We start from the raw sequence: 12,709 nt of genomic DNA, 5'->3' as shown, positions 1-12,709 counted from the left end.
TCAGGCCCCGCCCACAACATTAAGGCCCGCCTCCTGCCCGGCCCGCGACCACAGCTCCCACCACTCAGAGGTAAGACCCCGCTGGCCCCGCCCACCTGCTCCAGGTGGTAAAGCACCGCAGACACTTCTTGGACTCTGCGCACGATCTTTTCGGGGTCATCCGCGTCCTCCTCGCGGCCCGGGAGGCCCCGGTACAGGGCCATCTGCCAGCGCAGAGAAGGAGAGCCTTCCACCTGAGAGGAGGAAGAACAGCCGGCTGGCGTGAGGGCCTCTACCCTGCCCGACGCCCTCCTGCCCAGCGTCTGGCGCGGTGGGGGTGGGGAATGGCCCTGCCCGGGGCGTGGCTGCTCTGGCTGCCCCGCCCCCTTCCAATGCTGTCAGACATAATTCAGTGGGTAGTGACTACAAGCTAAGGTCCTTCTTTCGATGCCTGGTACATAGTAAGTGCTCAAAAGTTGGCTCTTATAGCCCGGCCAGTGTGGCTCACTGGTTGAGTGTGGACCCATGCACCAAGTGGTCGTCCGTTCAGTTCCGGTCAGGGCACATGCCCAGGTTGTGGGCCAGATCCCCAGTGGGGGGCATGCAGGAGGCGGCCAATGATGTTCTCTCTCATCTATGTTTCTATTTCTCCCTCTCCCTTCCTCTCTTTCTAATATCAATAAAGAAAAAAGATTAAAACAAAAAAGTTGGCTCTTGTTATTATCCTGAGGTGCCCAGATGCAGATTAAGGAGGCATACCTTTCCCTGAAGGTGGAGATTGTTGTGCAGAAATTCCCGGACCTCCTCATCCGTGTCTTTCTGGGGAAACATGGCCAGGCTGGGTCACTCCAGAGGGCTCAGCGTCTTCCCTGACCCACAGCCCCTTTCCCTTCTAGGCCTGGCAGCTGGTGGGAGGCTTGTGTGGGGAGAATCTGAGAGGGTCTTAATAATATTTCTGGGTTTCAGTGGGGTCCCAGGTAGGGTTCTTAGGTCCCAGGGCTCTGGTAGTTTCCTGAGTGGGGTTCTTAGCATCCTGGGAAAGGTTTAGGGCACTCTAGGGGAACCAGTGAGTCCTCAGGGTGCTGGGGAAGGATTCAGTAGGGTCCTGAGGGAGGGCTCCCTATGGGATTCTGGGGTCTTGGGGGCTGGGAGGAGGGTGCTGGGGGGGGGGGCTGACAGGTTCCCAGAATGGGGCCCGGCAGGCACCAGGGCATAGCGGGTCTTGGCCAGCGTGATGAGGTCCTGGTCAGTGGGTGCACACATGTTCAGGCCGATGGGCAGCATCTTCTTGAGTGTGGCCACAATCAGTGATGTCTGCACGGAGTACCGGTCCCCCCGGCGCTTCTTCTTGGTGCGTTCCTGGTCTGAGCCACCCGACTATGGGGACATGGGGCTCAGCACCAGCCTGAGTCCCAGCCCAGCCCCATGCCCAGTCCATGACCTCACAGCCATTGTCCACACTCCAGTCCCCAGGCAGCCCCTCCCTGATCTCAGAGCCTGCCTCAGTTTCCACCCCAGACATTGCTGATCTTTCACTTCAGATGCCCAGCCCTGACCCTCCCAGACCCGAGCCCCTATCCCAAATTCCCAACTTTATCCCAAACTCTTACAGATTCCCCCAGATTCCAGGCCTTTCTCAACCTCTGGTAGTCTTCTTTCAGAATCCCTTGAGAACTCTCAGTACAACAGCCCCTCAAACAACATGCACAAACCCACACTTCATATGTCAAGACTGAGTTCCCAAGAATGAAACCAAGAGGAGGATCTCAAGAGACAAGAGAAGTTGGAAGAAAAAGAGAGACTGAGATGGACAAAGAGACGGAAGACAGAAGATGTCAGAGAGATCCAGAAAGAGCTGGGAACAGAAACATGGGGCACAGAGTCCCACAGCCATGTTCTGAAGCCTTGGGTGCAGACCTGTGGTCGGGGCCACCCCAGTCATGCCAATGAGAAGCACCGGTGACAAGCTTTGGCCAGAGCCACATCCACACCGGCTGGCAATATCCATACATGCAGCATCTGAGTCCTCACAGAGCCCTGGGCCAGGGGCCACTGGCTGAATGCCGTCAGAGGCTCAGAAGGATAAGACTGTTGACCAAGGTCACAGAGCCAACTGTCAGAGTCCGGATTCCAACCCAAGTCTGTCTAATTCCAGAGCCCAAGCCTTACACCCACCATGCGCGTGCCTGGCACACCCCCGTTCCCCTTCCTCACGATCTTAGCCCACAATGCTTCGATGCTTTGGGGAAAGCTGAAAGGTGGTCTTTTCTTTCTTTCTTTTTTTTTTTTTTTAAACAAAAGTAAAAAAAAGAAAAAGTAAAATTGCTCAAAGCGGAGGGTTGGGAAGGGAATGGATGGTTGGGAGAGGGAGGGGCTGCAGGGACAGAGGACGGTGGCTGGGAGCCAAGGGTGAGGGGTGGGGAACAGGGGTGGGGGTTTTCTGGAGGGGGTGCAGAGGCAGGGTTTGTGGGGAAGAGGGTATTAGCCAGGAGCCATGCAGAAGGTTCCAGACGAGGGGCTGACCTGTACGTCTCCCGCCTGCTTCATCAGGTGGCAGACAGAGACAAGAAGGGTTACCCCAGTCCCTCAGAGAACCCCAGGCCCAACTCGAAGTTGGCCCGACCCAAGTCCCTCTGCCCCACCCCACATGCATCCCCTAGTGGGGCACTCCCAGACCTTGACTCAGGGAGGGTCAACCTGAAGAGGGCATTTCTGGGAAGTATAAGGGGAGAGGAAAGGGGAACATGGGATCATGGGGACAGGCGGAAGGAAATGCAAGAGGAGAGAGGAATATGACCAGGAGGTGGCAGCCAGCTGGCTGAGGAGGGGGCAGGTAGGAAGCCCTGCAGGGTGTTCCCTCCCTCCCTGTTAAGGCCGCCTCCCAGAGCAAAGCACCCACCTTGGCCATTTTGCTCTTGTTGTCGGCAGTCAGAAATGACATGTTGTTGATCTCGTTCTGGACCACGAAGTTCTGCTCCTCACGCTTAAAGTTCTGGTGGCAGAGGCGGTACGGGGGTGGGGGGTGTCAGACAGGGTGGAGGGAGGGCAGCCTGGGGCAGCAGCTTCTCAGGTATGAAGAGGAGGGCAGAGTGACAGGGACTCACGTGGGACTTGCACCAGTAGATGAAGATTTCGCCCACCATCCTGAACAGCTCCTCCGCGTTGGGATCAGGCTCGGTCAGCCAGTGAGCCCTGGGCATCAGGGAAGGGGCTGGTGAGGGGTGGGACACCCAGGACAGGGAGCCACACGAGAGCTCTCAGGGGGACCGGGAGACTCCAGAGGGAGGGGTGGAGTTTTCTAGGTCATCTGGCCATTTAGATGACTTAAAATCGTGAAAGAACCATTCCTTTACAACTGTTTTATCTTTCGCTAGCTTTTTTGTTATTGACATCTAACATGCATATAACGTGCCAATGAATTATCACAAAGCGAACACACTTATGTAACCGCTACCCAAGTCAAGAAATAGAACATGGCCCGTCCCCAGCACCCTGTGCCTCTCCCATCCACTCCTACTTCCTTCCTCTTGAAAAATGACCCTTATCTTAACTTACAGACCGGGAATTATTTTTGTCTGTTCTTGAAGGTTACAGAAATAGATGATATGATATGTGCTCTACTTTTTTTTTTCCTGGCTTTTTTCATTCAACCTGATGTTTGTGAGATTTATCCCTGTTGTGTGTTGCAACTTTGTTCATTTCCATTCTAGTGTTGTATCCCCCCATGTGACTTGACCACAGTTTACTTGTTGGAACTCCTTGACCCAGCACCCCCACTCCTAGGGGTCTACCCTACAGCACCACCCACTGGTGAGTATCCAGCATGCACACGACCACTTCCCTCTTCTGCTCCCACAAGAGACAGGGCTCTCTCACAAAGCCCTGTGCAGCCTTCAAATCTCTCCCAACCAGCATGGAACTGGAGTTGAAATTTACTTGCTCTCCCTGGATTAGGCTGCAACTAAGAGTTAAAATTCTTGACACAGTTTCTGATTTTAGGGAAACATTAGCAATTGGTTGGTACCTGCACTTGCCCTTTTATTAAAGATCGGTGGCCCTGGCCAGTTTGGCTCAGCAGTTAGAGCATTGGCCCATGGACCAGAGAGTCTCGGGTTCGGTTCCCGCTAGGGGCATGTGCCTCGGTTGCAGTTTGTCCCAACCCTGGTTGGGGTCATGTGGGTGGTAACTAGTCTATGTGTCTCTTTCACATCGATGTTTCTCTCTCTCTCTCCCTCCTGCTCTATCTGAAGATAAATGCAAAAATGTCCTCGGGTGAGGATAAAAAATAAAAGTAAAGATCTGTGTTTCTGGGGGAAAGGAGACTGGCCACATCTGGACTATTTTTCTTTCTTCTCCCAGTGACAGGCAAAGCTTGATGATTGGGCTTCGCTGCACAAATATCAGACACCTCATCTCCCCGAGCCTGGAGGCCCATGCTGGGCGGGAAAGCAGGGCCCCGATTCGGGAGGTGTGGAGGTGCAGCAGGGAGCAAGTGCAGTGAGTTGCGTGTTGTTGAGCCAGAAGCAATGGGGTTGGAGTAGAAGGTTGGGTGACAATTGCAAGACGTTTACAGCATGTCAGAAGGTGAAGGGTTAGATGAGGTTCAGGGAAGCCAGAGGGCAGGCTGGGGTATGGGGGGGACAGCTGGGGCCTGCTGACCTGTTGTTGTCCACGTAGCGGATGAGCAGTGGGTAGAGGGCATACAGGTCCCGGCAGAGCACAGAGAACTCGTCGCGCACCAGGAGCTCACCCTCCTCGGCCTCCGCCTTGGCCTCCAGGCGCAGCTGCTCCTCCTCGGCCACCACCTTCCCCGCGCGCTTGCGCAGCCGCCCGATTGTCGGGATAAAGTGTGAGTGCAGGAGCTCAGGCCGGGCCCGGCTCACAATGGGCTGAGCGAACACTGCAGGAGCAAAGTGGGGTCACTCATGGCTGGCCGGCCTCTAACTCCAGCCTCTGACCTGTGACCTCACCACTGACCCCTGTTCCTATCCCACGACTCCTCTGACCCAGCAGCTATCATTGACCTCAGCATGACCCTGGCCTCTGACCCCAGCATCTGTCTCTAATCCCACTCCTGACCTTGGGCCCTGACCTCTAACATAGCCCCTGAACCCCAATCCCAACCATAACCTCTAACCTGAACCTGCGATCCCAACCTAACACATGTCCCTGACCTCTGACCTCAACTAAATCCTTACCTGATATCTTACCCTAGCCTGTAACCTCTCACCCGAGTCTTTAACCTCTGGCCTGGTCTCTGCCCAGGCTCTTCTTCACTGCATGACTTCTGACCTGTGGCTTCTTACCCCAGCCGTTGGCCTCTGACCCTGGCCTCCAATTCTAGCCCCTATTGCTAGTTTGACCTAATTTTTGACACAGAACTTCTAAACCGGGAATCCCAACCCTTTGTAAAGACTAATTTCTTGCCCTATAACCCCATCCTTATCAGGGACCTCATCCTCTGACCATTTGCATAAGGAAGTCAGGCTTCTGACCCAGCTCCTAAACCCTGACCTAACCCACTCCGAGGCTCCAGAAATTCAGAATCCAGCCTAGAGGGACTACCCGAGCCCGTCCGTCCAACCCAGACTATCTGAGCCGGAGATTCTGACCCCTTGTGATGACCCCTGACCTGTGGTCCTGAGAAAACCCAGACTCTGACTCCTCCCAACTCCCAGGAGACCATGGACTGCGGGATCTCCCTCTCAGACCATTAGAGCAAGGGGGCCCAGCCCCAAGACCCTGGCCCCAGCCCTCGGAAGCTTAGTGCCCCCAGACCCACCAGCGAGCCGCTTCATCCATGAGGCCTCGTCAATGCCCAGGTTGTTGACAATGATTCGAAGGATGTTCCCCAATAGGGAGTTGAGGTGGTCAGAGGTGACGGCTGTGCAGGGTGGGGGGGCCCCAGCAGGAAGGGCAGGTGGGGGCACCTCAGGCCCGCGCTCCCACCAGCGGGGCAGGTAGCTGCACAGCATAGGCAGCGTGATCTCGATGACATGCGGCATCTCTGTGTAGCGGGCCCCCGACTCAGCCAGCCCCCCGATGTCTGCCATGAGCCGCTCCAGCACAGGAATGTCAGGACACATCTCCTCCACGCTGTTGGGGAGCCCCAAGACTGGGGTACAGGGAGGGATCAGGGAATGCCAACTCCTCACCCTCAGACCTCAGTGTCCATACCATATATTAGGCTCCCACAAACCCTGGGATTTCCCAATCTGGAGCACCCCCAAACTTGAGAATCCTGAGCCCCTCAGAGCCCAGATTGGGCCACACTGCCCCCAAGTGGTCTCTGCCCTGGGCTCCGTGCTGGGTGGGATGGAACCCTGACAGCTGCCCCAGCCCCACACAACTTACTGGCCCGCTCCCGGGGAGACTTGGTGGTGTACACTGAGTAGGCATTATACTCGTTCAGCTGAGGCTCCAGGAACGCCACGGGCATGGCCGCTGCCAGGCGGGCCAGGCACTCCCCAAGGGCTGGCCGCAGCCTGGAAGAAGGGGCTCCTTAGCTCCCTCGTCCCTGCCAGGTCCCTGCCTGAACCTGGTCCCAGCCCCAGCCTCCACAGAAGTGACTCTCCCCAGAACACTTTGGAGCAGTTGCCGCTCGCCAGTGGGCACAGATGTGGCCTTTTTCTCAGGCTTCCTGAGCGTCCTCTTATTTCACCTGTGACCCTGGCTCAGGAGAGCTTACATGGGCACTGCCAGGGCCCTCCCCAGTGCCCTCAGTGTGCTATGGCTCCTGTGTGCCACCCTCATTTCTGCGAGCCCCCTGCCAGGGCAAGCTTGTTCTCCAGTGGAGAACAACCTGGCACCTGGGCCAGCCAGCGCCCGGTGCCCACCTGTGCCCTACCCCCCAATCCTCGTCACAGGCAGCCTCCACTTCCTTTGCTGCTGGCCTTCCCCTGAGTGCCCTCTAGTGGCCACCTTGGGGAACTGCAGCTGCCACAACGTGCGTGTCTGATGTTGAAGACATTGAACATCTCCCCTGCTTTTCACTTACCCCCCTCTTCTCTTGCGCCCTCCCCTCCCTGAGCCCCCACAATGCCCACCCCAGCCCCAAACTATGGTTGTTCCTCCTTACTTTTCCACATAAGAATTTCTGGTCGTTCCCAGAGAGTAGATACTGCACAGTGTTCGGTAGCATGAGACCTGGACGTCATCCACTGAGAGAGAACAAGGGTGCAGCATGAGCCCACCATACCCGTACCCCCAACTCCCTCCCTTGCACCCAAAAGGTGGGTAAGAGCAAGGGCTGTGCATCTGCCTGCCACTGACTAGTTTTGTGACTTGAGCAAATACCACTCTCTGGGCCTGTTTTCCTATCTGTAAAATGGGCATAATTATAGTATCTTCCTTATGGAGGTTATTGTGAGGATCAAACAAGTTAGTACTTGCAAAGCAATTAAAACAAGGCACACAGCAGGCCCTCAATAAAGGCTTGTTGTTGTCCTCTCCTTGGAGAGGAGTCATGGTCCTCTTCAATGACAGCGATGGACACTCTCTCCAGAAAAATGCGAACACGCAATCTTGAGTACCTCTCCCGCCAACCCTTCCTGACCTTCCCTGGCTTCCCCATGGTCCAGGCCACATCTTATAAGGTACTTTGAGTACCTGAACACACAATACCGTGACACCCCACTGGGTATTCATCTTGCCTATGTCTCTTTAGCAACAGTATGTACTCTGTTACAAGATCCCAGGTAAGGTGCCAGTTGGTAGAATAAACATGGCAGATACTGCTAATTGACTCCCAGCACCTGTTCTTACCTTCTCTCTGTACTTCTATTCTTCCTAGTAATAGACCTTCCAGATCTATTTAGCTCTACACATGACCTCCCAGAATGAAGGCAACGTTCCCAGCCTCCTTTGCAGCAACATGGGCCACATGCTAATTTCTGGCCAATGGGACACTCAGGCTTCCTGAGCGTCCTCTTATTTCACCTGTGACCCTGGCTCAGGAGAGCTTACATGGGCACTGCCAGGGCCCTCCCCAGTGCCCTGTTCCTTTAAAAGAACTGAGGTGCCCTCTTCTACTTTTTCTCCTCTCCTATTGGCTAGAATAAGGCTGTAGTGATGTGCTGTCTTGGACCACATGGATAAAGGCAATATTTCAGAGACAGCAGAGCAACAAAATGGAAGGAACCCGGGATCCTGACATTATGATCCACTTACAAATAAACTGTTACATGAGACAAAAATATAATTCTCTCTTGCTTCAGCTATGGTGATTTAGCCTCTTTTGATAGAGCTGCTGAACTCATATCCTAATTAACTTGTTCTATTACCTCCTAATTTACCGAACGCAGACTTCGCTTATGGCAATAAATCCACTCAATAAATTCACACTCAAACCCCTGAGGACTCTATCAGGCACACAGGGATGGGTGGTGTGGGCTGAACTGACCCCCCACCCCGACCCCTGCCCTTGGGGTCAGGAGTACTTACAGATGACATCATCTCCGAACTGGTGCTGGGCGATGTGCTGGAACAGGGTGGTGAGGACGGGCAGCAGGGCCACGGTGGTGTAGGTGAGGTTCTGGCCCACACCCTTCACCTGCGTGCGCGCCTGGGACACCTTGCCTAGCCGCAGGTTCTCCACCATCTTCTCAATGTCCTCCGAGGCACTCTCAAAGAAGGAGCGGAGGCCGGCCTTCACGATCTCGGGGCCCGACTTCATCACCGTCCTAAGGGGCAAGTGGGGGCGCTCCAGTTCTAGAATTTGAGAGTTTAGATTCCAGAGAATCTAGGAGTGGGCTCCACGACCTGTAGCCTACCTGGCATCCAGGGAGCGTGCCAGGATGTGAAGACAGTTGACCACAGCTGGGGCATCTGTCCCTGAGGGAAGAAGACGAGCTTGGATGCAGGAAGGGCTACAGGACAGTACCTCCTGCTACATCCACCCCAAACGATCTCTCCCCACTGCCACCCAGACTCCACAGGCTCCTGTTCTTCCCTGTCTAGGCCCTGACCCTCGCCCATCCAGGCCTTGACCCCTCTCCCTAACTCTCCTCGACCCAAACCCTGACTCCTCAGCCCTTCACTCTCTGGTAATGAGTCTGTTTCCCCCAACCTGGCCTGGGAGCTCCATGGGGGTGGTTCCCAGGACTGTCCCAGTCACTGCCCTGTCCCCAAGACCACCTCGTCCATGTGAGGTCCGGGTGAAGAACCCAGTAAAGGCATCCGCTTGGGCCATATTTCTTCAGGGCGGTGTTGGTAATGAGGGGAAGAGAGAAAAGATTACGGGGAAGAGCTCAGGGAGCAGAGCCACTTACCAAAGAGAGAGACTCGGTGACGGACAAGAGCCGCAAGCTTGCAGAAGAGGCTGACCACAGAGAAAGAAACCGAAGGGCAGGGAAGCAGGTGCAAGGACTCCAAGGGGACAAGGGCAGTGATGACACAATTAGAGGAGGCAGGGACAGGGAGAGAGGAACAGAGGACAGAGCCAGGAGGAGGTAGGATGATGGGGAAGGGAAGGAGACAGGAGGGGAGGGGCAGAGAGATGAGTAAGCTTGAAAGTAACGGGCAATAACTGGCATGTCGGGGTGGGGGTGGCGGGGGAGGCTGGCCTGCCTCTCTGACAGGGTGACCAGTTCATCCCAATTTGCCTGCAAGTCCCGTGTCCCAGGAAACCCCTCAGTCTGGGCACTCCAGGGCAGTTGGTCACCCCAGCCCTTTAATTGCCTTTGCAGGTAGAGGTGGTCAGCACCCAGCACCCAGGACAGAGCCCCTGAGGGGCAAGGTAGGAGTATAAAGTTATAAAGTCCAGGATGACAATGCTGTGAGGTCAGGGGACTGGGTCAGAGGTCCCAGGGCAGCCCACCTGGTGATCATTTCCTTCTCCTTATTGGAGGCGTGGCCACCACTGCCCAGCACTTTGGCCGGTGTGGACAAGAAATACAGGCAGTGGTTGGTGAAGTACTGGTTGATCAAAGGGAGCAGGATCTGGGGGGTGGGGCGAAGAGATCAGTGTGACTGAATGAAGGTGGGGGGAGCCCATGAGTCCCCGGGCCCCTTCCCCAGCCCACCTCTCACCTTGGCAAAGAATTTAATCTCCTGTTCATGTGGGGACTTTTCTACTCGTCCACTGCTGACCACAGCCTCTGGGGGGGGGTGCAAAAAAGGGTCATGGTGGGGTCAAGGCTAGGAAACTCAGGGTGTTCTGATGGGGCAGAGTTAGGATATGATGGCAGATAAATTCTTGACATGAAGTCACGTTGTTGGCTCTTAGATAAACCTCTCTCTCCTACCTTTCATCTGCTGCCCTGACTCCTTGGTCAAACCCTTCTTGAGGCTGGGAATGGGGAAGAGGACAAACGGGGATGGGGCAAGGCCATGGAACAGCCCCTCCTGTCCTATCACCTTTTCTTCCTGAACGTCACTATCTGGCACTGAGTAAATTTGAAATAAACAAATGATGCTTGGAATGAAACAAGATGTCAATATTGTTCATTTTAAAATGGAAATCAGCCAGGCTGGTGTGGCTCAGTGGTTGAGCATTGACCCATGCACCAAGAGGTCACTGGTTTGATACCCGGTCAGGGCACATGCCCAGGTTGTGGGCTCAACCCCCAGTGGGGGGCATGCAGGAGGCAGCTAATTAATGTTCTCTCTCATTGATGTTTCTATCTCTCTCTCCTCTCCTTTCCTTTCTCTCTAAAATCAATAAAGAAAAAACAATATTTTTTTAATGGAAATCAGCCCAGCCAGTGTGGCTTAGTGGATTGAGCATGATCCCATGGACTGAGAAGTCCAGGTTCAATTCCTGGTCAAGGCACTTGCCCGGGTTAAAGGCTTGACCCCTAGTTGGGGGCGTGCAGGAGACAGTCGATCAATGTTTCTCTCTCACACTGATGTTTCTCTCTCTCTCCCCCTTCCTCTCTCTCTAAAATATCAATAAAAACATATTTTAAATGGAAATCAATTTCAAACATAATAATACTTAACGGTGTTAAAACAATAATGCCAACTCTAATTATTATACACTTGCTATGTCTTGGTACCGCGAGAGCTGCTCTTTCACCGTCTCCTCCCCCTTTGGAGGTCTGTAGAGAGTAAGTTCTCACTTAACCTCCTCCTTAGGTTCTTGGACACTGCAACGTTAGGCAAAACAATGTATAAGGAAACCACTTTGACCGTAGGCTAATTGATATACACAAGAGTTAAGTTCCTATGGCATATTTCTCATCACCAAAACATTACCAAACTTCTAAATAAAGACCCCAAAATACTTCCAATACTAAACTTGGAAATAAATGTGAGCTCTACATACATGTAAGAAACCACTCCAAGAGCTGCCCCTGTCGCCTCTCTGACCCCATTTCCTCTTGCTCTCTCCCTGTCCCTCTGCGGCAGACACGTGGGCCTAATAATCATAGCAGGGACCTCTTGGAGCCTCCTCTGCTTGGAACACTCTCCCCAGATGGCCACGCGGCCCCTCCCGGCTCCTTCAAGGTCCTTCAAGGTCTTGCCCGAATCCTCCCTTCCCCACACTCCTTAGCTGGCTCTCGTGCAGTCTTTTCCCCATAACACTGACCACCTTCTAACACGCGGGGTAATGTAGTTATTTCTGACATTCATTGTCCGAGTCCAGGACAGGGATCTTTGTGTGTCTTGTTCTCTGCCGATGCTCAACACCCAGAACACTGTCTGGCACAGTAATTAGATGAGGGAGGAGGGACACGGGGGTGACCTGGTCCCAGGGAGGGCAGGCAGCAGGGAGGGACTTCTCCGCACCCAGGTGGGCGATAAACTCCTGGGAAATGTCCATCCAGCGCAGCAACTGCTGCAGGAAGCCAAAGGCGAAGCGTTTCTCAATGGAGGACGTGTCCAGCTCCATGTCCTTAAGGCCTCTGCGTGGACGGGCGGAGGGAAGGCTCAGTCCCATCGCAGAACCCCTGCTTCCCATCCTTCCCTAGCTGCGACTCTGCTCCCCCAGACCCCGCTTCTACCAGCTTCTGCCTCACCCCAGGTCCCTGGAGTTCCCTGCTCCTTCCTCCCAGCGTCCCCCCTTTGGCACCGCCCCTGCTCTCCGGGCCCCGCCCTCCTAGCATCCTCTCCTCTCTGACCCCGCCCCTGCTCTCCAGGCCCCGCCCTCTTAGCATCCTCTCCTCTCTGACCCCGCCCCTGCTCTCCGGGCCCCGCCCTCCTAGCATCCTCTCCTCTCTGGCCCCGCCCCTGCTCTCCAGGCCCCGCCCTCTTAGCATCCTCTCCTCTCTGGCCCCGCCCCTGCTCTCCGGGCCCCGCCCTCTCAGCATCCTCTCCTCTCTGACCCCGCCCCTGCTCTCCGGGCCCCGCCCTCTCAGCCTCCCCCTGCTTTGGCCCTGCCTCCCCTGCACTAGCCTCAGTTCCCCCAGCCGATGCCCTGTGGGGTCTGCCCCTCTTCCCCCGGCTCCGGGCTGGCTCCCAGCCCGTGTACCTGGTGACCGCAAAGCCGTTCATCTGCAGGAACTTCAGCAGCTCCTGGGCCTTCTCTCGATCTCGGGCCTTCTCCTTGGCCGTGAGCGTGTCGTAGGGGACCAGCAGGGGGTGGGTCCCACCACCTGGGGCGGCAGAGAGCAGAACTCAGGCGGCTGGGAGGGACCCAGGCCACGCTTATCGAAGCGGCTCCTGCAGTCGAAGGCTCACATAATTACAGTAATAAAGACAGAGATAGAAATAACCAACCCATTGCTTTCGGGTGCGGTCACATTCTCACCACAACCCCACGGTAGGAAGTGGCAGTAAGTGCTGTTAT

General features: G+C 55.1%; 1 protein-coding gene across 5 annotated transcripts in view; it reads right to left on the bottom strand.

Moving 5' to 3' along the window:
• Window positions 1-12,709, bottom strand: part of RYR1 (ryanodine receptor 1) — a 118,950-nt gene that overhangs the window by 48,590 nt on the left and 57,651 nt on the right. For 3 of the 5 annotated variants that reach the window (XM_036276091.1, XM_036276089.1, XM_036276093.1), the window contains 17 exons: window positions 12,392-12,515; window positions 11,710-11,825; window positions 10,009-10,076; window positions 9,797-9,918; window positions 9,249-9,298; window positions 8,751-8,811; window positions 8,422-8,660; window positions 7,058-7,139; window positions 6,334-6,464; window positions 5,762-6,094; window positions 4,639-4,879; window positions 3,084-3,171; window positions 2,879-2,971; window positions 2,503-2,517; window positions 1,186-1,356; window positions 739-798; window positions 96-233 (listed from right to left, as the gene is read on the bottom strand). In XM_036276091.1, the coding sequence (XP_036131984.1) occupies window positions 96-233; window positions 739-798; window positions 1,186-1,356; window positions 2,503-2,517; window positions 2,879-2,971; window positions 3,084-3,171; window positions 4,639-4,879; window positions 5,762-6,094; window positions 6,334-6,464; window positions 7,058-7,139; window positions 8,422-8,660; window positions 8,751-8,811; window positions 9,249-9,298; window positions 9,797-9,918; window positions 10,009-10,076; window positions 11,710-11,825; window positions 12,392-12,515 (2,132 nt within the window). The remainder of the gene's footprint in view (window positions 1-95; window positions 234-738; window positions 799-1,185; window positions 1,357-2,502; window positions 2,518-2,878; window positions 2,972-3,083; window positions 3,172-4,638; window positions 4,880-5,761; window positions 6,095-6,333; window positions 6,465-7,057; window positions 7,140-8,421; window positions 8,661-8,750; window positions 8,812-9,248; window positions 9,299-9,796; window positions 9,919-10,008; window positions 10,077-11,709; window positions 11,826-12,391; window positions 12,516-12,709) is intronic. The other 2 variants (XM_036276092.1, XM_036276090.1) reach the window with 1 other exon arrangement.

This window comes from Molossus molossus, unplaced genomic scaffold (assembly GCF_014108415.1).
Source record: "Molossus molossus isolate mMolMol1 unplaced genomic scaffold, mMolMol1.p scaffold_m16_p_21, whole genome shotgun sequence".
NCBI classification, from domain to species: domain Eukaryota; kingdom Metazoa; phylum Chordata; class Mammalia; order Chiroptera; family Molossidae; genus Molossus; species Molossus molossus.
Note: the sequence above shows the minus strand (reverse complement) of the source record. Positions and strands in the feature narration are given on the sequence as shown.